Source organism: Wolffia australiana, chromosome 4 (genome assembly GCF_029677425.1).
Source record: "Wolffia australiana isolate 7733 chromosome 4, ASM2967742v1".
In the NCBI taxonomy this organism is placed as follows: Eukaryota; Viridiplantae; Streptophyta; class Magnoliopsida; order Alismatales; family Araceae; genus Wolffia; species Wolffia australiana.
In genome coordinates this window covers 4037739-4054981 of record NC_135838.1, presented here as the reverse complement: position 1 = coordinate 4054981, position 17243 = coordinate 4037739, and the positions used below count along the sequence as shown (strand labels likewise).

General features: G+C 36.7%; 1 protein-coding gene and 1 long non-coding RNA gene across 3 annotated transcripts; one reads left to right on the top strand and one right to left on the bottom strand.

Moving 5' to 3' along the window:
- Positions 1-7599: 7599 nt before the first annotated feature.
- LOC144701662 (ATPase 10, plasma membrane-type) lies at positions 7600-16682 on the bottom strand. Its single transcript, XM_078573392.1, has 21 exons — positions 16580-16682; positions 14602-14721; positions 13830-13928; positions 13632-13769; positions 13411-13545; positions 13157-13336; positions 12875-13081; positions 12416-12535; positions 12217-12336; positions 12011-12133; positions 11804-11908; positions 11572-11716; positions 10917-11078; positions 10570-10808; positions 10445-10477; positions 10299-10380; positions 10041-10201; positions 9771-9944; positions 8757-8939; positions 7942-8105; positions 7600-7830 (listed from the first exon to the last, which is right to left on the bottom strand). Exons 1-21 carry the CDS (start codon positions 16643-16645, stop codon positions 7734-7736), a joined length of 2853 nt encoding a protein of 950 aa, XP_078429518.1. The 5' UTR covers positions 16646-16682; the 3' UTR covers positions 7600-7733.
- On the top strand, positions 9068-12228 carry LOC144701663 (uncharacterized). 2 transcript variants are annotated; one of them, XR_013581074.1, is made up of 4 exons: positions 9086-9155; positions 10904-10967; positions 11592-11736; positions 12055-12228. It is a non-coding gene; the product is annotated as an uncharacterized LOC144701663 (long non-coding RNA). The 2 variants fall into 2 exon arrangements; XR_013581073.1 differs by lacking the exon at positions 10904-10967 and having other exon boundaries at positions 9068-9155.
- Positions 16683-17243: the final 561 nt, after the last annotated feature.

Below are 17243 nucleotides of genomic sequence, written 5' to 3'. Positions count from 1 at the left end.
CCGAACAGTATCAGGGTGTATAATTGACTTATTTTGGGTCACATCTAATTTCTTTAAAAAAAAAAATCGTGGTTTTGAAAACGAGGGGGGTGTGTGCGTGTGTGTGTGTGTATATATTTCAATTCTGCACCTGAAACTCTCTCTTGAACTAAGTTACCTTTAAATTCTGTGACCGTGCCCATTTTAGGAACAGTCGTTCATCCTGTATGCCCTGATCTCTCTTTCTATGCGCTTATCTCTTTCTATCTCTCTTTTTTAATCTACCTCTCTATTTATCTGTAAGTCTCTCATAGACAAGTAAAATCAAGTATTCTGTTTTTTAGATTCAATTGTTTCTAATAATCAACTTTAGTTTTGGGTTTTGCTGGAGATTTGAAGCTTCAGAGAAGAATGTTGCAGAAAAAAGAACTATTATTTCCTTGGTGTTCAACGCTTGTCCAAGTACAACAGTGGAGTAGGAAATAAAGGAAGTCCCACAATATAAGGACATACATACATGTATCGAAATAAAAGAAATAAGGTCAGAAAATTATTAATGTTAAATTTTTGACACAGCCACTCAAGCTGGTGTGGATATTCAATTCTTCCCAATAAATATATGAAGGGCAGATGAGATCAGTATTCAATATTTTCTTTTATGCAATGGGGGATATTTATGGCTGACTCATTGAATAACAATTGAATCGATTTCTAAAATTGAATATTAAGCTCGTTTTCTGGAATTCCTTACCAATTGATGCCAAATTCCTGTGATTGATCTGAATTCTGCAACGTTTCAGTGTAAATGTGTTTTGCCAAATTAAAAGCTAACATACTGTTGTTGCTTTGTTTTGTGCATGGTGAAAATGTGTTATACAGAAGACGCTGAATAGAACTTTGGTCTCATGAAGACAATTGGAAATACAACCTTCACCCCGACAGTTTGATAAGTAATACCCATTATTTGCGAAAACTCAAAATGAATTGGAGTTTAATTGATACTTATCTAATTGAACAACTTATCAGTTTCTCTTGGTGATTTCAGCAGATTTTCTGGAAGAAATTTCATGTGACAGGCAATTTTTTGAATTTTCATGAATAAATTTGGCCTGAAATTCGATTGTGGAAAGCTAGGGAAAGGAGAATATATCCTCACGTCTAAACTTAGAATTAGTCTGATCGTAATAGTTTAGAACTATAATTTACAGTAGTGTCACAATCAGTATGAACGAATCCTACGTTCTCAAATACACCAATAGGGAGATTGTATGGAGAATTTTTATATTGTATTTTATTCATCCCTTAATTTATGACTGAAGGGAGCAAGATTCAAAGGAATAAGATGATATAGGCGATGATGTATGGGTGAATTGTTATGTTTAGTAAAACACATTTTATCTGTTACTCTATTTTTTAAGTATGTAATGATGAAATAGAAACTAATTAAAGAATGACACTTTTCTGGCACTACTTTGGCCGAGTCTAATTGAATCTAATTTATCCTTACTCATTTGAATCACACACAGTAACTAATCCATGTAATAGGCACTTTTGTATCACACATTTTTCAATAAGCTTATTGAAGAAACCCAGAATGAAAACAGTCTCAACAATCATAAGATAGTTTTAGGGTTTTATTATGTGGTTTATAGTCAGTAGGAGAGAGAATCCAACTAGGCCATGCTAATGGGCTATATAGAGATACAAGAGTGGACGAGAAAGAAGCCCATCCAACATTTTTGATATAGACCCAAATACAAATAACTTTTATGCGTGGGTTATAATATATTTACCAGCTTAGGTCAATGGAATTCCTGGCAGAAATTTGCTACATTTTCGCACAATATTTTATCATAAATGTGGCTTAAAACATAATATAATAAAAATGAAATGCTAATCCAGTTTGGCATTTTTAAAAAATGGTTGAGATAGTTGATTCTTAAGAAAGCTATTAACCAGGAAAATTTCTTACCCATTATTATCCAACTCCGATAGACTGTTAATTGGTCCATGTCTGTGTATTTTCCTGAGTGCTAGTTTCATTACATGTTTTCTAGAAATAATAATTAATCACATTGAACAATAAATATTTGACGTCATAAGTCAATTCTGCACGCTATAATATAGAGATACAAGAGAAACTTGATAGTAAACCATAATTTCTCCAGATCTTCCTTGTTCCTTTTTAATACTTGAAGAAGATTAGATGGATATCTATATCCAATAGGGATTAAATAAGGGCAGCTAAAAACGTGTCCATTTTTTAAAAGACAATTTGAAATATGTATGAATACGTTAAAATTTTTTGAAGTGTTTAGATCACCCCTAAAATAATAGTTTAGACACCAATATCAGTGTTATACAGATATATCTGTTTTTTTAACTTTACTGGGGAAATTGGAGTTTTTGTCTTGAAGTAGAAGAAATAGATTATATGTTATTTCTAATCCATTTTTTTCGACATTCCTTGTCCCACCAAGAGGGAAATTCACACTCAGTCAGTGCCGTAGAAAAGGCATTAGGATCCCCAATACTGCATTTTGCTTTCCTCACAAGCCACCCAGCCTACTCAAAACTGATGCCACTTCATAGTTTCTTGCTCAAGGGAAGATTATAACACCTTCATTTGGGGTAATGATTATTTAATGGGATGTAACCTTATTTGAGCTTCTATTAATTATTAATATATTTTATGATTTTAAAAATCATGACATCTAGATAATAACTTGAAAGTCTAATAATTATATAATATGCACTCTTTTTACCTTTATTAAATATTTTCAAGCTTCTAAATTAAGGAATAGATTATAATATATAGATAATAGAAAATATTAATTACATATAAAATCCTACAAGGTATATGAGATGGGTTTTACTTTAAATGTTTTTTTTTTAATTTTTAGTGAAACATATAATCCATTATTTATTTAAATGTTTTTTTATAGTTATACTTGAAATTCTAGTTGTAGTATTTAGTAAGTCAGGTATAAAACTTTGTCACTCCTAGGATACCTCATCCCTGAAAAAAGACCATCTCAAATTTAACAAAGTCTAACCAAAAGTTTACAGAGTGGTCACCTATCAGTCTACTAGAGTATGGTAATTTTTTTCGTACTGGAGAGATGCTAAATTATGATGGAAAATTTCAAATATATTATTCTATACATTGTAGAATCGATTTGAGTTCATATCTTAAATCAGTTCCATTGGAATTGAGTTGGATAGTATTTATCTTGTACTTCTCTCCAATAGATACTTAATCGGGTATTGAATGATTACATTAGGGTTCGCCCAACCGATATCCGTCCGTCATCCGGTATCGGACAACCGATATCCGATATCGGGGAAAAAATGGGACGGTGTTGGATATTGGATATTGGATATCGGTCGATATCCGTCTAGAAGGGGTTAGATGGATATCGGTATCGGATATGGGGGGGTGAGGACGAATAGAGTGTCGGATATCGGATATCGGTTTTAAGATATCCCGATTTCGGAGACAGATACCGGATGCCGGATATCGGTTTTCGATACCCGGACGTCGGAACTGGTATCGACTGATAAAAATAAACTGTATTTCACATTCTACATGTTAGTTTTAAACGCATTGTATGGTTTTTGATTTATGATCAATGCCCATTAATATCTAGTGTGCAATTTTTTTTTTTCTTCCATATGGGATAACAGGATTCAAAGTTAATGTAAACTCTGAATCCCATTATCCCACATGGAAGATATTATAAAATTTTATCTGTATAAATTAAATGAGGCCGATATCTTATTTAATATTAAAATGGTGTTTATATCTATTATCGCTATATTTTAAGAGCGTTATATATATAAATTATTTAATTAATGATTACACCATCCAATAAATAGAAACAAAAATTTCTATATCTTTCCATATGGGATAAAGGGATTCCGAGTTTAACACAAAACCCGAATCCTTCTATCCCATATGGAAACAATTAAAAATCTGAAACTGTATATAATAGTTGAGATGTATGACCAAATAGAAAGCTCTTCCGGTTCACCCGTGCCCACGTTATCTATGCGAAATGCGGGTTATCTTATAAATAAAATTATTTTTATTATAATTCGATGCGGATATCGGTTTTCGATATCCGTATCTGATATCCGATATCGTCATCTGCCCCGTTGAGATGGAGACGGATATCGGTATCAGATGTCGGCACTGTAGCAACCGATATCTGATACCGATATCCGGTATCCAGATATCAAAAAAAAATGGATACCGGAAGATGCCTTTCCGGTATCCGATACAGCATCCGTTCCGATACCGGCATCCGGTACCGGTATTGGGACGGGCAAACACTAGATTACATATATAATCATCTAACCTTTAACTTGGTTTTGAATGAGTCCCATGCATTTCATGAGCCAAATTTATGCTTCATCATAAGAAATAAATAAAAAACTATAGATACATCATCCAATATACTTGAAATCATGTAAACTTAGACATTAAATTTCATACATAAATTAATTATATTTATTTTGGAAATTTATTTCAACGTATATGTACCCATGGTTGACTTTGTAAGCATACTTAAAAAATGTCCAACACATAGCATCACGCATAAGCAGCGCATATGGACGTACTGAAATATATTGGTCAGAAGAATGTCACTCGCTACATTGGTCAATTGAATTATTTTCTCCAAAGTAAACTTTTGATATTAAGTGGCTGTACTACCCAACATGTAAGGAACATTTTACCAATTTTTTTCATGTTTTAAGCCATCAATTTTTTAACTCTCAAGTGAGTATTTATATTCCATATTATTCTTCCACCTCTTAAATCATAATCTTCAAATTCATTAATATTTTCATATTTTTAGTGGTTTAAATCATAAATGAAAATGCATTAAGCCTTAGTAAGATTCTCCTCTTGTGACATTGGAATGGGTCACATAATTTTGTGATGAATGCATTTTCCTGGAGATTGAGAAAAAAAATTAACTTTTGTTACTAAGTTTGGTGAATGTACATTAAACTGAGTCATGAAACTTTATAGATTGTAATTTTAATCGTTATTTATTTTAAATTATATCCTCATAATTAGAAAACAAGTTACTTTGGTTATGACTGGTTTTTCCTTCCAATAGGGTGTGTGCAAGATTCTCTTCTTGTGACATAGGAATGGATTACATGATTTTGTAATGAATGCATTTTCAAAGAGATTGAGAAAAAAAAATAATTTCTGTTGCTTAGTTGGGCGAGTGTAAATTATACTGATCCATTACACTTTAAAGATTCTAAAATCTTTATCATTATTTATTTTTACTTATATCCTCGAAATTATAAATCTAGTTACTTCGGTTATGAGTGGCTTTTCTTGTCCAATAGGGTGTGTGCAAGTTATGATTCGGTGGCTATAGATGCCAGTGTACCTGAAAAGAGCTTAACCTGAGTTGTATACCTTCTTCTGAGTACCCTAGAAATGCTAATAATGATGTTCCATAGGAGTTTAATTTTTATTGCGTAGAGAAAAAAATTGAATCTTAATTTTTCTTGGCTTCAATATTGTTAAATATATTAAATGTAAGTGCATAATCATTCAGATACGCTGATGTTCTTATTCAAGGACTAACATTTTTAATTATATAGTAACTCGACTTTGAACTAGATTTAATTTCATACTTTTTTTCGTAATTATGGAGATGTTGACTCCGATGCATTAGTAATGATCTTGAAAAACAACCAGAGTCTTAAGATTTCCTGTAAGAAAACATAATAACAAAGGAAGATTTTAATTGAGATAATGGTTAAGAAATAATTTATGTAGCATTTATAATATTATTCAACCAATAAAACATAAACCAAATTTTGAACACCTATATCTACCTCTAAGGAATACTTCTGCGTACCCTTAAATATTAAAATTAATATAGTCTTAAATGTCACAACTTTCTTCGAGGAGATACATATATAAGAGGATATGAAACATCGGGAATTAGTGTCTGATTATCAAGAAACAGATTACAGTCAGAGAATATATTCTACTTGGATGATGAGACTTAATTTGTCAACTTGTTCCATTTATGGCGTCACTAATAACTATGAGGTGACTTGCAATAAGATCAAAAAGTTCAATCTCAAAGAATAAGTATTGCTTGAAACGGCAAAGAAAAAGAAATCAAACATTTTATTGAAAATGAAAAAAATAAAAATTATATATCTGTATAAATTTTTTTGAAAATTTTAAAAGTTTTCCTTGTTTGGGATAGTGTTACGCCGTCAAATCATGAGCTATGTCAATCGCTTGAATCTGGCGCGTGGTGGCCTCAGTGCTTGGAGCAGAACACTGAGCAGCCTTGATCTCTTGCCGGAAGTCTTTTGCAATAGCTTAAGATCGCATAGTAGGGGTTAGAGGAAAGGGTAGGGATGCAGCCCCGCCGAGGAATAGTGTCATCGCATTGATATCATAAAAGGTTACATCGTTGTCATGAACTTCACATGGGGGAAGACCAGGGATGAAACAAAGTAATGAGACGAGACGCATCGTGCCAGGGTAGTGTCGCCTCTCTGCCTCGAGGACTGTCGCTCCGCGTGTGCACTTCCGCCAGCCCTGCCGCTACACATGTGCCCTTGGGTTGGGCCCACGTGTCCACGGGCGTGGCGACCACACACGCCACCTCTGCCTTGACAATCACACATGCCACCAGCCGCACTGGCACCTATCGCGCGTCGACTGTGCGACGCCGCCGCATTTAGTGCCTAGAGCCAGGCGCTGCATGCCTAGCACTACCCGCAGGGGCGCAACACCCCCATGCAGCCTCAGCGCTCACTGTGTGCCACTGCCTTAGTCTCTTGGCGACATGTCTCCCGCCCTGCGCCCTGCACACCGGATGTGCGCGAGGCCCGCGCGACCCTGTTGGTTTCCCGTGCAACTTCACGCTTCCCCGCGGCACTACCGCCCGGCCTGCGTGTCCCGCGCCCACGCACGACGCTTGGCGCTTGCGCGAAGTGTTGGCACCCGCGTGTGGCGCTTGGCGCTAGCGCACAGCGCTTGGCGCCCGCACGCTCACACTTGTCGCCCTGCGCGCCCAACACGCGAGGACTTCACCTGATCCGTTCCGCCAAGGCGCGAACGAGCACGCACACCGTTCGAAGTGAATCACAACAACAGGGGCGATGGCCTAAAAGATCAGGGTTGGGCATCACTACCCTTAGCTCATTGTAGCACTAAATATGACTCAATCATTACAGGTCGTGAGTCTAACGCGAACACACCCTCCCAATAAGCACGCAGGCCTTTGGGAAAGGAATGCTGCCTTGTTAGGGGCCTAACAGATAGTCAGAGATCACCCATTCATCAGTTAGCTTATAAAATTTCTGGTAAGTTGGTACTTTCTTGGTCTCCCAAGTACATCAAATCTCCCTAGTAGTTATCCCCCAAGGGCCAAACCGTAGCCTTAATATTTGATGTGAATGATTTTGGTAGGAATTTGTTGTAATATTATCCTATCCCAAATTTTCCAGAAGAGTGATCTCCTTCAGACAAACCTAATTAATGTGAATTCACTTCATTAGGCCCATTATACAAACCCCACCATGCAATCATCAATATGACCTAGAAAATATTACTCTTGAAAATTTGTCCTTTTCTCTGGAATTTAAAATTCATCAGAAAAATCTGAGCAAACCACTGAAGCTAGCCCATTATTCAAGTTTGAATTTGTCCAGAATCTTTTGTGAAAGTCATGAAAAGGCTGACTTTGTGCGTCAAATCAAACTGAATGTCCTGTATGGGTGGAAATTTCATCTAATCTCTTCAACTTGGCCAAGGATTCTACATGCCCTCTGATTTCAGGAAGTTCACCCAATCTGCATAAGTTTTCAGTGGAGTTTCAGTTTAGTGATAAAAATACCGTATATTTATAAGCTACTATTCTTAGATTTTCTGATAGTCCTTCTAGACTATTAAAAAGGTGATACCTTGCTATTTCAGCGCGCCTCCGTGCTTGCTCTGCCATCAAATTATGTCTTTGACCATCCCTTTCTAGGTCTTCTGTTGGAATTGTTTCAAAGCTTCTGTGGGAACGCAGCCATTTAGCTTCCCTTTCATCTTTACCAAAATCTTTCTTGGTCATGAAAGCTGTCTGTTTAAAAGACAATCAGCAGAGAATTTGGGTTTTCATCAGTTTATGAAGTTTTGCCTCTAATTTAGTTTATAAATTATTATAAAAAACAAAAAAATACATTTTTAAAAAGAAAATCTAAGAAATTAAATCGTGATGGAGTTTCACAAGTTATTATGGTTCTTTCCTTCCTAACATATTATCTCACTTATCTTATGAAAAAACATTCCAAAAACATAAGAAATGCTTTAGAATTTTTTTTTTACCATTGATCTATCAATACAGAAAACAATTATTTTCTAAAGAAAACATTAGAAACTAAGACTTGCAGTCTTATAAGTGACTATGGTTGTGACTTGCCACACATCTATCATGGAAAAACATTTTAAAAATCTAAAAAATTCGGTGTCTGCAATAAAAAAACATATTATCACATATCTATCTAATACAAAAAATATTTTTTTCCCAAAGAAAATCTAACAAACTGAGACAAGATAAAGTTTTATTTATGATTATGGTTCTTACCTTCTTAGCTGATTATGGTTCTTACCATCACGAAAAACCATTTTAATTCTAATATTTTTTTCTCTGTGATGTAAACAATGTTATAATAGATCTATAAGTACAGAAAACACTATAAAAAAAGAAACTAAACATGATCTTGGTTCTTACCTTCTTATCAAACAGCAGATTCCATGCTTCTCCACTAAGTGAAAACCGGATTATAAACTTTATTATGTCAAGAGGCATGTAGAATATCAAACTATATAACCATATTAATCCTGCCCATTTCCAGCCAATTCCACGAATAGATGCAAAATTAATATGAGCATAAACTGCGATAATAGTGGCTGCCTGCAATATAAATAGGCGGAATTATTTCCAGAAAGAAAAAAAAGAAAAAGAAAGAAAAAAACATATCACATGAGGTAGCACGTGATCGAGAGAGTGGAAGAAATGGACTATAAATGTGAGCGGAATTTCAAATTGGAAGGAAGAAAGAAATATTTCTTTGGCGAGCGAGAAATTCTCAGAGAGGATTGTTGCGACGGATCTCTCTTTCGATGACAGGTATTGCGAAACGCGTTTGTTGAATTTTCAGACTTTAGCTACAGAGTTTTCGTACGAGATTTGTGTAGTAGCCTTCGTTTGTTGATTTCTAATGAAAAATATGGGCGGAAGGTTTCGGAACTGTGTTTACTGCATGAAATAATGATGAAAGCGGTATGGTGTTTGCTTTTTCCTATATTCTGGGAGTTTTTATGCTAGTTTCACAATATTCGTACATTATCTCTCTTCGTGGACTACAAATTGACGGTATTTTTGCATTCTTTAATCGATTTCAAGTGACATAATGATGAACGAGGCGCAATGTTTTTTTAGACTGTAATTTTATATATAATCAACGCTTTCACGAGTTTAATATGGTAGCCCTAGACCTGGAATGCAGATTGAAGGAGTTATAGCCAAGAATAATTGATTTTAAGTGAAAAAAATGGGCACAAGGTTTTGATAAATACTGCATGAAAGGCACATTAACTTCATTGAAACAATGATGAATGTGGTAAAATGTGGCATTTTTATTTTATATTGCAAGATAGATAGTGTAGAAACGATGATTTGACAAGAGTTGTAGAGTAGTAGTCTCGGTTTTGATAGAGAAAGATGAATTAAAGAGGGACTAACCATTTGAGCGACGAGAAAGGCACATATGAGGAGTGTTCCAGGCCTTTCTGTGAAGGACCAGCTCTGACTACGAGTTACAAAGATGAGCGCTTGACTGATGATGCTTACTTGTAGATAAATGGCCGACGATATCCGCTCATTGCTCCCCCTTAAAGGTCTCACTCTAAAGTATGTCTAGAAGTAATGAGAGCTTCATAAACTCAGTGACATTGTAAGTATGTTTTATTTGCCTACTTAGCTTCAAGGTGATGTAGAGACAAGAATTCAAACCTCAAAAAAGTGTGTGTCTGTGATAATCCAGTAGAACAGAACAGTCACTAGGGCAAGATATGTTCCGATGACGATTCCAGTCACAAATATCTCTGATAGCTTCCAGCTATCAGGAGTTGGTGATGGCTTGACATAATCTTTGGCAATAGTCATGATGGTCCCTGGTGCTCGCAAATTAAGCATGAGAAAACTTGGGTTATTTTATCTATTCGTTAAAATTTACAAAAATGCTAGGATTAACGGGTGAGAAAGAAATACCGTCGTTTAGAATAGCTATTATAAGGACCATAAATGGTGGGAAATCGTATTTCCATATCAATGCAAGAAGAACAAACCCTAGCTGCAAGTACAAACTAATCAGGACGAATTAATAGATTTTCCCTTTTTCAATCTCACAAACTTACCACAATTCTAATGGTTATTGAGACTGCATAAATCTGGAAATCGCAAATCGAACAGTCAGTACAGTCAGTGAAGTTCTCTAACTATGTTTGGAAGGAAGAAATTCGAAAAGTTTTTCGGGTTTCACCGTGTAGTTCTTCATTCTCTGGAATATAGCTCGGCTAGTCAAAACAGCACTGATTATGACACTTAACCCTGGCTCTGTTAAGACTATGTCTGCTGCGGCTCTGGCAGCATCCGTGGAATCTGACACAGCAATTCCAATATCGGCTTTCTTTAATGCTGGGGCATCGTTCACGCCATCTCCAGTCATGCCACATATGTGTTTTTTTTCCTGAAGGATCTTCACAATTTCGTACTTGTGCTCTGATCATTGTATATGTTTCAGGAAATACAGTTATATGGTGCACAATAGAAAATAAATTGCATTTGTCCTTGATTTGTGATCTTGATTGTTTTAGGGTTTTTTATTACCTGGGAATACACCGGCAAAGCCGTCGGCTTGCTCAATTAGCTCGTCAAGAGGTAGGACTTCATTTTCGTCTCTGTTGTTGCCAAACAAGAAAGAAGACGGATACATGTTTGTCCCCATTCCAAGACGCCGGCCCGTCTCTTTTGCAATTGCTAGTTGATCGCCTGTCAATTACCCAAATGAAATCAAGCAATGTATAATAATTCACCCGCAGCCCTTAATTTAGCATAGAAACATAGCTATTGTAACCTTCAACCTGTTACTCTAACTGAAATCAAGCTTAGAAATTTGATTATTTTTAAATCAATGAGTTACAGAAATTGTGCTCTGATGGCGTTGCATCATCATTCTGTGTCTCATGACAGAAATGTCGTCTGGATGACAGAAATTTGATTATTTTGTTTGAAGAAAAAAAAATCCCCATCCGCCAGATGATGCATAATCTCGGTTATTATTATTTAACCCTTATTCCATGACAATAAATCGTTTGTTTTAATTACAATATATTTACCATTTGAAAATATTTTTTGTTGAGTGGCACCCCATTTAGTCCTGTTACATAACCAAAACTCTTGACTTAACTCTTGCTCTACGATTGACCAGCTATGGGCTTGGTAAATGATTAAACTATGGGAGTAATGTGCTGTTTGATCATACCTGTTATCATTTTTACGCAGACTCCGAGGTTATATGCTCGGCGGATAGTCTCTGCACTATCATGCCTAGGCGGATCAAATAGCGGAAGCAAACCGCAGAAGGTCCAGGGACCCCCCTCACTCTCTTTACATCTCTCTGGAATAGGCTGAAGGAACAACCATCAAGGTAATAAGTTTACATTAATTTTCGTATTTTTTGTCTTCTTTTTACTGCCAGATTTGCATTTTCTTACCTGGTATGCCACCCCGAGTGAGCGCAGTCCTCTCTCTGCAAATCTGTCAATTAGGGCATGCACTTTTCCTGCTATTGATTCCTTGTCTCGGCACAATCTAAGAATCTTGTGTGATTGGAAAAATGATTTCTTAGAGAAAAATAATGATAAAAAACCTAAAACCTCACTCATCGCCTGAAATTTGGAAATTCTGTTTATTTTTCGTACCTGTTCTGGAGCTCCTTTGCTAACTCGGTGCCAGTTTCCTTCAGAGTCGATGTATGTGATTGCTGTACGCTTGTCAATGGGGTTGAATGGGAGAAAATGCACTTCTGTGATATCTGCTCTTGCCTGTAGTCCGAAATTTACTAATCCACTTTTTCGTCTCAATATTTATGTAAAAAAATAGAGGCGTTTAATTATATGTTATTTACCTCTTTGGAGTCTGCGAGCATGTTCACAATGGCTGCATCGATGGCATCCTGGTTATCCACTCTTGATGCTCTAGCAGCCATCAAGATGATCTCTTCTTTATTCATTTCCCCATTAAAAACCTGGGAAAAATTTAGGATTTGAATTCGAAAACTTTCGAGTTTAAGTTGATTGAGAAGGAGGAGAATGAGACTTTCTTACCTCTATTAGATTCTTCTCCACTGTCAGATGATTGAGAGTGAGTGTCCCCGTCTTATCACTGCATAGAACATCCATTCCAGCCATTTCTTCGATTGCTGTCATTCTTTTAGTGATTGCCCCCTGAAAAATTTTAATTTTTTGAGAAGCCCAACTATAGAATAAGATGAATGGTGAGAATTTTTCCGAGGGTAGGGTTCGCCACTCGTCAACGTCAAGATTACCAACCCCCGACCCCCATTGACTTTGACATTGACACTACGATGAAAAATTCTTGGACGGTTGACGATGACTGTGATGTTGATGAGGTTACCAGATAACATTGATGATGATGGGGACAACTTAGTAAAATTCTAGTTTTAAAAATCATCGACCCTGTCAACGGCAAACTAACCTACATTAATGTCACAAATGAATGTTGTGGGGACATGGCGAATTTAATTTTTTGGTTTTTCGACTCACCTGCTGCGAAAGACGATGTGAGCCAATGGCTAGTGTGACAGAGAGCACAGTCGGCATGGCAATTGGGATTCCTCCAATTAGCAAAACCAAGAGATTATTTATTCCATCTCTATAAGTCCGATGCTGAACTGGGAACATGATTATGATCTCCAGAACCATGCCTATCGCAATTGAGCATATGCAGAAGTTCCCAATGGCAGTGAGGACCTATAGAAACAAGGCAGAAAGGAAAGAAAATTTATGGAAATCCCCTTTTTTTCCCTAAAATTTGCAATTTCTGACCTTTTGAAAATGCCCGACGACTTCGGTAGAGTCAACCAAGTGTGCAGCTTTTCCGAAGAAGGTATTTATCCCGGTCGCTATCACGACCGCTTCGATATCGCCTTGTTTGCATGTGGAGCCTGAGAAGACTTGGTCACCAGCCCTTTTTGTGACCGGAAGTGACTCTCCGGTCAACGCTGACTGAAAATAAATAAATTATATTAGAAAAATAAAAAACCTTAGGGGTCTAGTTTAAAATCATATGAATTTTTTGCCTGATCGATTTTTAGAGGATCCCCTTGCAGAAGCCGGGCATCTGCAGGAACGATATCTCCGAGTTTTATGCTGATGACATCTCCTGGCACTAAAATGGCTGCGTCTCGTTCCTGCCATTTGCCATCCCTGATCACCTGGGCAAAGAAAAAACTCAAAAAAAAATTAAATCTTTTTTGGATTGGATTTTGTGTCATGTCAGGTGATACAATTTATTATTTACCCTTGTTTTGGGTGCCAACCGGGCCATGAGAGCGGAGGCCGCGCTGCCGGCGTTGTTCTCCTCGATGAAACTGATAGTGGAGTTGATGATCAGGAGGGAGACGATGCCGAGAAAGTCTTGCCAGTCTGGGCCCACCCCCTGAAATCACAGCCGTCTGATCATTGATCATAAGGATGTGATGATGAGCTCTGGACTTACGCCCCCGTTAGCCAGGACGATGGCCATGATGGCTGCGGCCTCCATGACCCATGATAGAGGGTTCCACATGAACCCCAGGAATTTGAGGAACTTGTTCTCCTGCGTTTGTCAAAACAATAGGTCAACATAGCCTTAGAATGGTTGCTTCTTTTCTTGATTTATGGTTTGATTATCGATGCCGAGTTGAGGTTTCTTTCTCTCTCTAGAACTATCTCTTTCCTGGCATAAATCATGTCTCTCTTCGGAAATTCTGTTCTTATCATCACCTTAAATTAGATATGTTCTCTAATCACACGTCGAGATTGATTCACGCATTTCCTTGCACTTTTTACTGACTCACGCACTCTCTATGTCCTGTTTCCTTGTTAATTAGGACATGGATCTCTCTCCTCTTTCTCTGTCTCTTCTCTCTCTTCTCTTTCTTCATCTTTTTCTTCATCATTCTATCTTCTCTCTCCTCTTTCTCCCTCTTTCTTCATCATTCTATCTTCTCTCTCCTCTTTCTCCATCTCATCCCTCTCCTTCTTCATCATTCTATCTTCTGTCTCCTCTTTCTCCATCTCATCCCTCTCCTCTTTCTTCTCTCCAGATTCTCTACCTTATTTCTTCATCTCTCTCCCAGCATTACATCTGCACCTAATTTCCTGCCCCTTCATCTCCAAGGACGAGCGACTAACACACACTTCAAAATCTTCTCTCTAGAACCATCTCTCTCTCTAATAAATTCAAGATAGTAGCCATTAGTCAAATTTGCAAAGGGGGGAGAACTCACAGGCTTCTCCTCTAGCTTGTTGGGGCCAAACAGTCCCATCCTGGCCTCGGCGTCCTCCGAAGAAAGCCCCCCTTTGGAAGTTCTTAGTAGCTCCAACACTTCATCCAATGGAAGGCTCTCCTGCTCATCAGATTCACCAAAATTAGTCAGTTTTACTCTCTGATCACATGACATATATATGAGTAATGATGCATGTGATGATACAAAATATTTTGAATTTTCTAGGGTTAAACTATCCTATCCTACAGTCTTTGATCCAAATGGAGATACCCTTGTACTGTGTGTTTTAGATAGAAATTCTGCTCATCAAATTGCCAAAATGTGTCATCTCTACCCTTGGATCATAGGAATTATTTGAAAGATGTAATGTTGGAATAATCCTTCCAACAACCATTGATCCCAATGTACCCATCTCTATGTTGGGTATGATTAAGATAGAAATTCTACTAATCAAACTGTCAATACCAATCAGTTTTCTGCCCTCATATTATTTATCATATGATATGTGTTCTGATGTATGTGACTATCAAAAATGTTTTCCTGGGTGAAATAAATCCATATTATGAAGATTTATCTCAGTGGAGCTACCCCTTTGGTGTGTATTTAGTAGATAGAAATTCTTGCCATTAGGTTGCCAAAGCTAGAAAACCCTCAGACTATATAGATTATCCTCTATCCCAAAAAAAAATGAAAATTCTAGGGTTGGATAATTCATGTTACAGTCTCTATCCCCAATGCGGCTGAATCATATTCATCGAATTACAAGAACCTTCAGTTCTAACTTATGAATGGATAGAAAAATGATATGATGGATGTGATTATTAGAAAACAACGAAAATTTCAGGTTTCAATAGCTCAAAGTTGGATCCACATTTGGCTTCCCATTTGTAGTGTACAATGTCAATAGAAATCAAATTACCAAAAAATAATTTGCATGTGATGATCACAGTATTGTATGAGAAATGTGCAGATATGCATGTGATGATTAGAAGATCAAAATTTTCCTAGGTTTAGGTAAATATGAAATCCAAGGGTCAAATAATATTAGGTCTTGTTGGGGCTTATGCATTCGGTGTTTATGTATGATGTAGATAGAACGCATCATCAAAATCAGTATAGTTTAATGCTGCAATTGATGATTAAAATTACAAGAGCTTACTAGAGTTAAATAGTTCCCTATTATACATGATCTAAATGGGGCTTTGTTGTGTATGATTCAGATATAATTCTTATTGATCAAACTTTCATTGCTCAAAATTTATTTAGAAAGTTATGATATATTTGAAATTATTGATGTGCATGGGATGAGTAAAAAAATATAAAATTTATTTGGTTTTATGTCATAATTTTTTATTCTTACCTGTAATTGTTTATGGTAAGTTAAGGCATAAGTCATTCACATCAAGTTAAAAATAAAATGTATAATGTAAAGTTAAAACTTTGATATACTCCAACCATTTTTCATTATGAATCATTAGAAATGTATAATGGTGCCTATGAGAAAAATATGAGTTAAGATTAAAATAAAAATACTTCTTAACTGATCCAAATAGGGAAGCCTCATAAACTTGTAATTTTTTTAAAAAATAGAAATTATACACCTCAAACAACCAAAGAAAATTTGACAGCTTAACAGCTGGATAATATAAATATAAATATACATCGAGGATTGAATAAAACCCCTGGTTTGTACTTTATCCCTGTGTGAAAGCCCTTAAAAGTGTGCATTATTTTAAGATACAGATGCTACTTATTAAATTACCAAAAGAAATTAAACAGCTTTACGTTGGGATCATATGAATTGCTAAAACTATAATGATGCATAAGATAAACATAAAATGTGGAATACTACAATGTGAACAATAAATGTAGAACTGGTGGATAACAAACACAGGAAAATGGGCATAATAATCTTTATGAAAAAAGTGCAATTGAAGAAATAAAGAAGTTCTGGTCCTCTCTACTGCCTCTCTCTGACCAGGTCAACGTCGTGGTGGATGAAGCTGAGAGGAATGATCAACGGCTTTTCCAGGTCAACCTCCATGGTCAGCCGGCAGTTTTTCTCCAGAGAAGAAAATAGATTGATATTTAGCTAGAGATAGGGAACGAAACTGAGAAAGAGAGAGAGAGTGGGAGAGATAGAAACTGAAAAGAGAGAGAGTGGGAGAGAGAGAAAGTGAGAAAGAGAAAGAGTGGGAGAGAGAGAAAGTGAGAAAGAGTGGGAGAGAGAGAAAGTGAGAAAGAGAGAGAGAGTGGGAGAGAGAGAAAGTGAGAAAGAGAGAGAGTGGGAGAGAGATAGAAACTGAGATAGAGAGAGAGTGGGAGAGAGAAACTGAGAAAGAGGGAGAGTGGGAGAGAGAGACAGTGAGAAAGAGAGAGAGTGGGAGAGAGAGAAACTGAGAAAGAGAGAGAGTGGGAGAGAGAGAAAGTGAGAAAGAGAGTGGGAGAGAGATAAAGTGAGAAAGAGAGAGAGTGGGAGAGAGAGAAAGTGAGAAAGAGAGAGAGAGAGTGGGAGAGAGAGAAAGTGAGAAAGAGAGAGAGTGGGAGAGAGAGAAAGTGAGAAAGAGAGAGAGAGGGAGAGAGAGAAAGTGAGAAAGAGAGAGAGCGGGAGAGAGAGAAGGTGAGAAAGAGAGAGAGCGGGA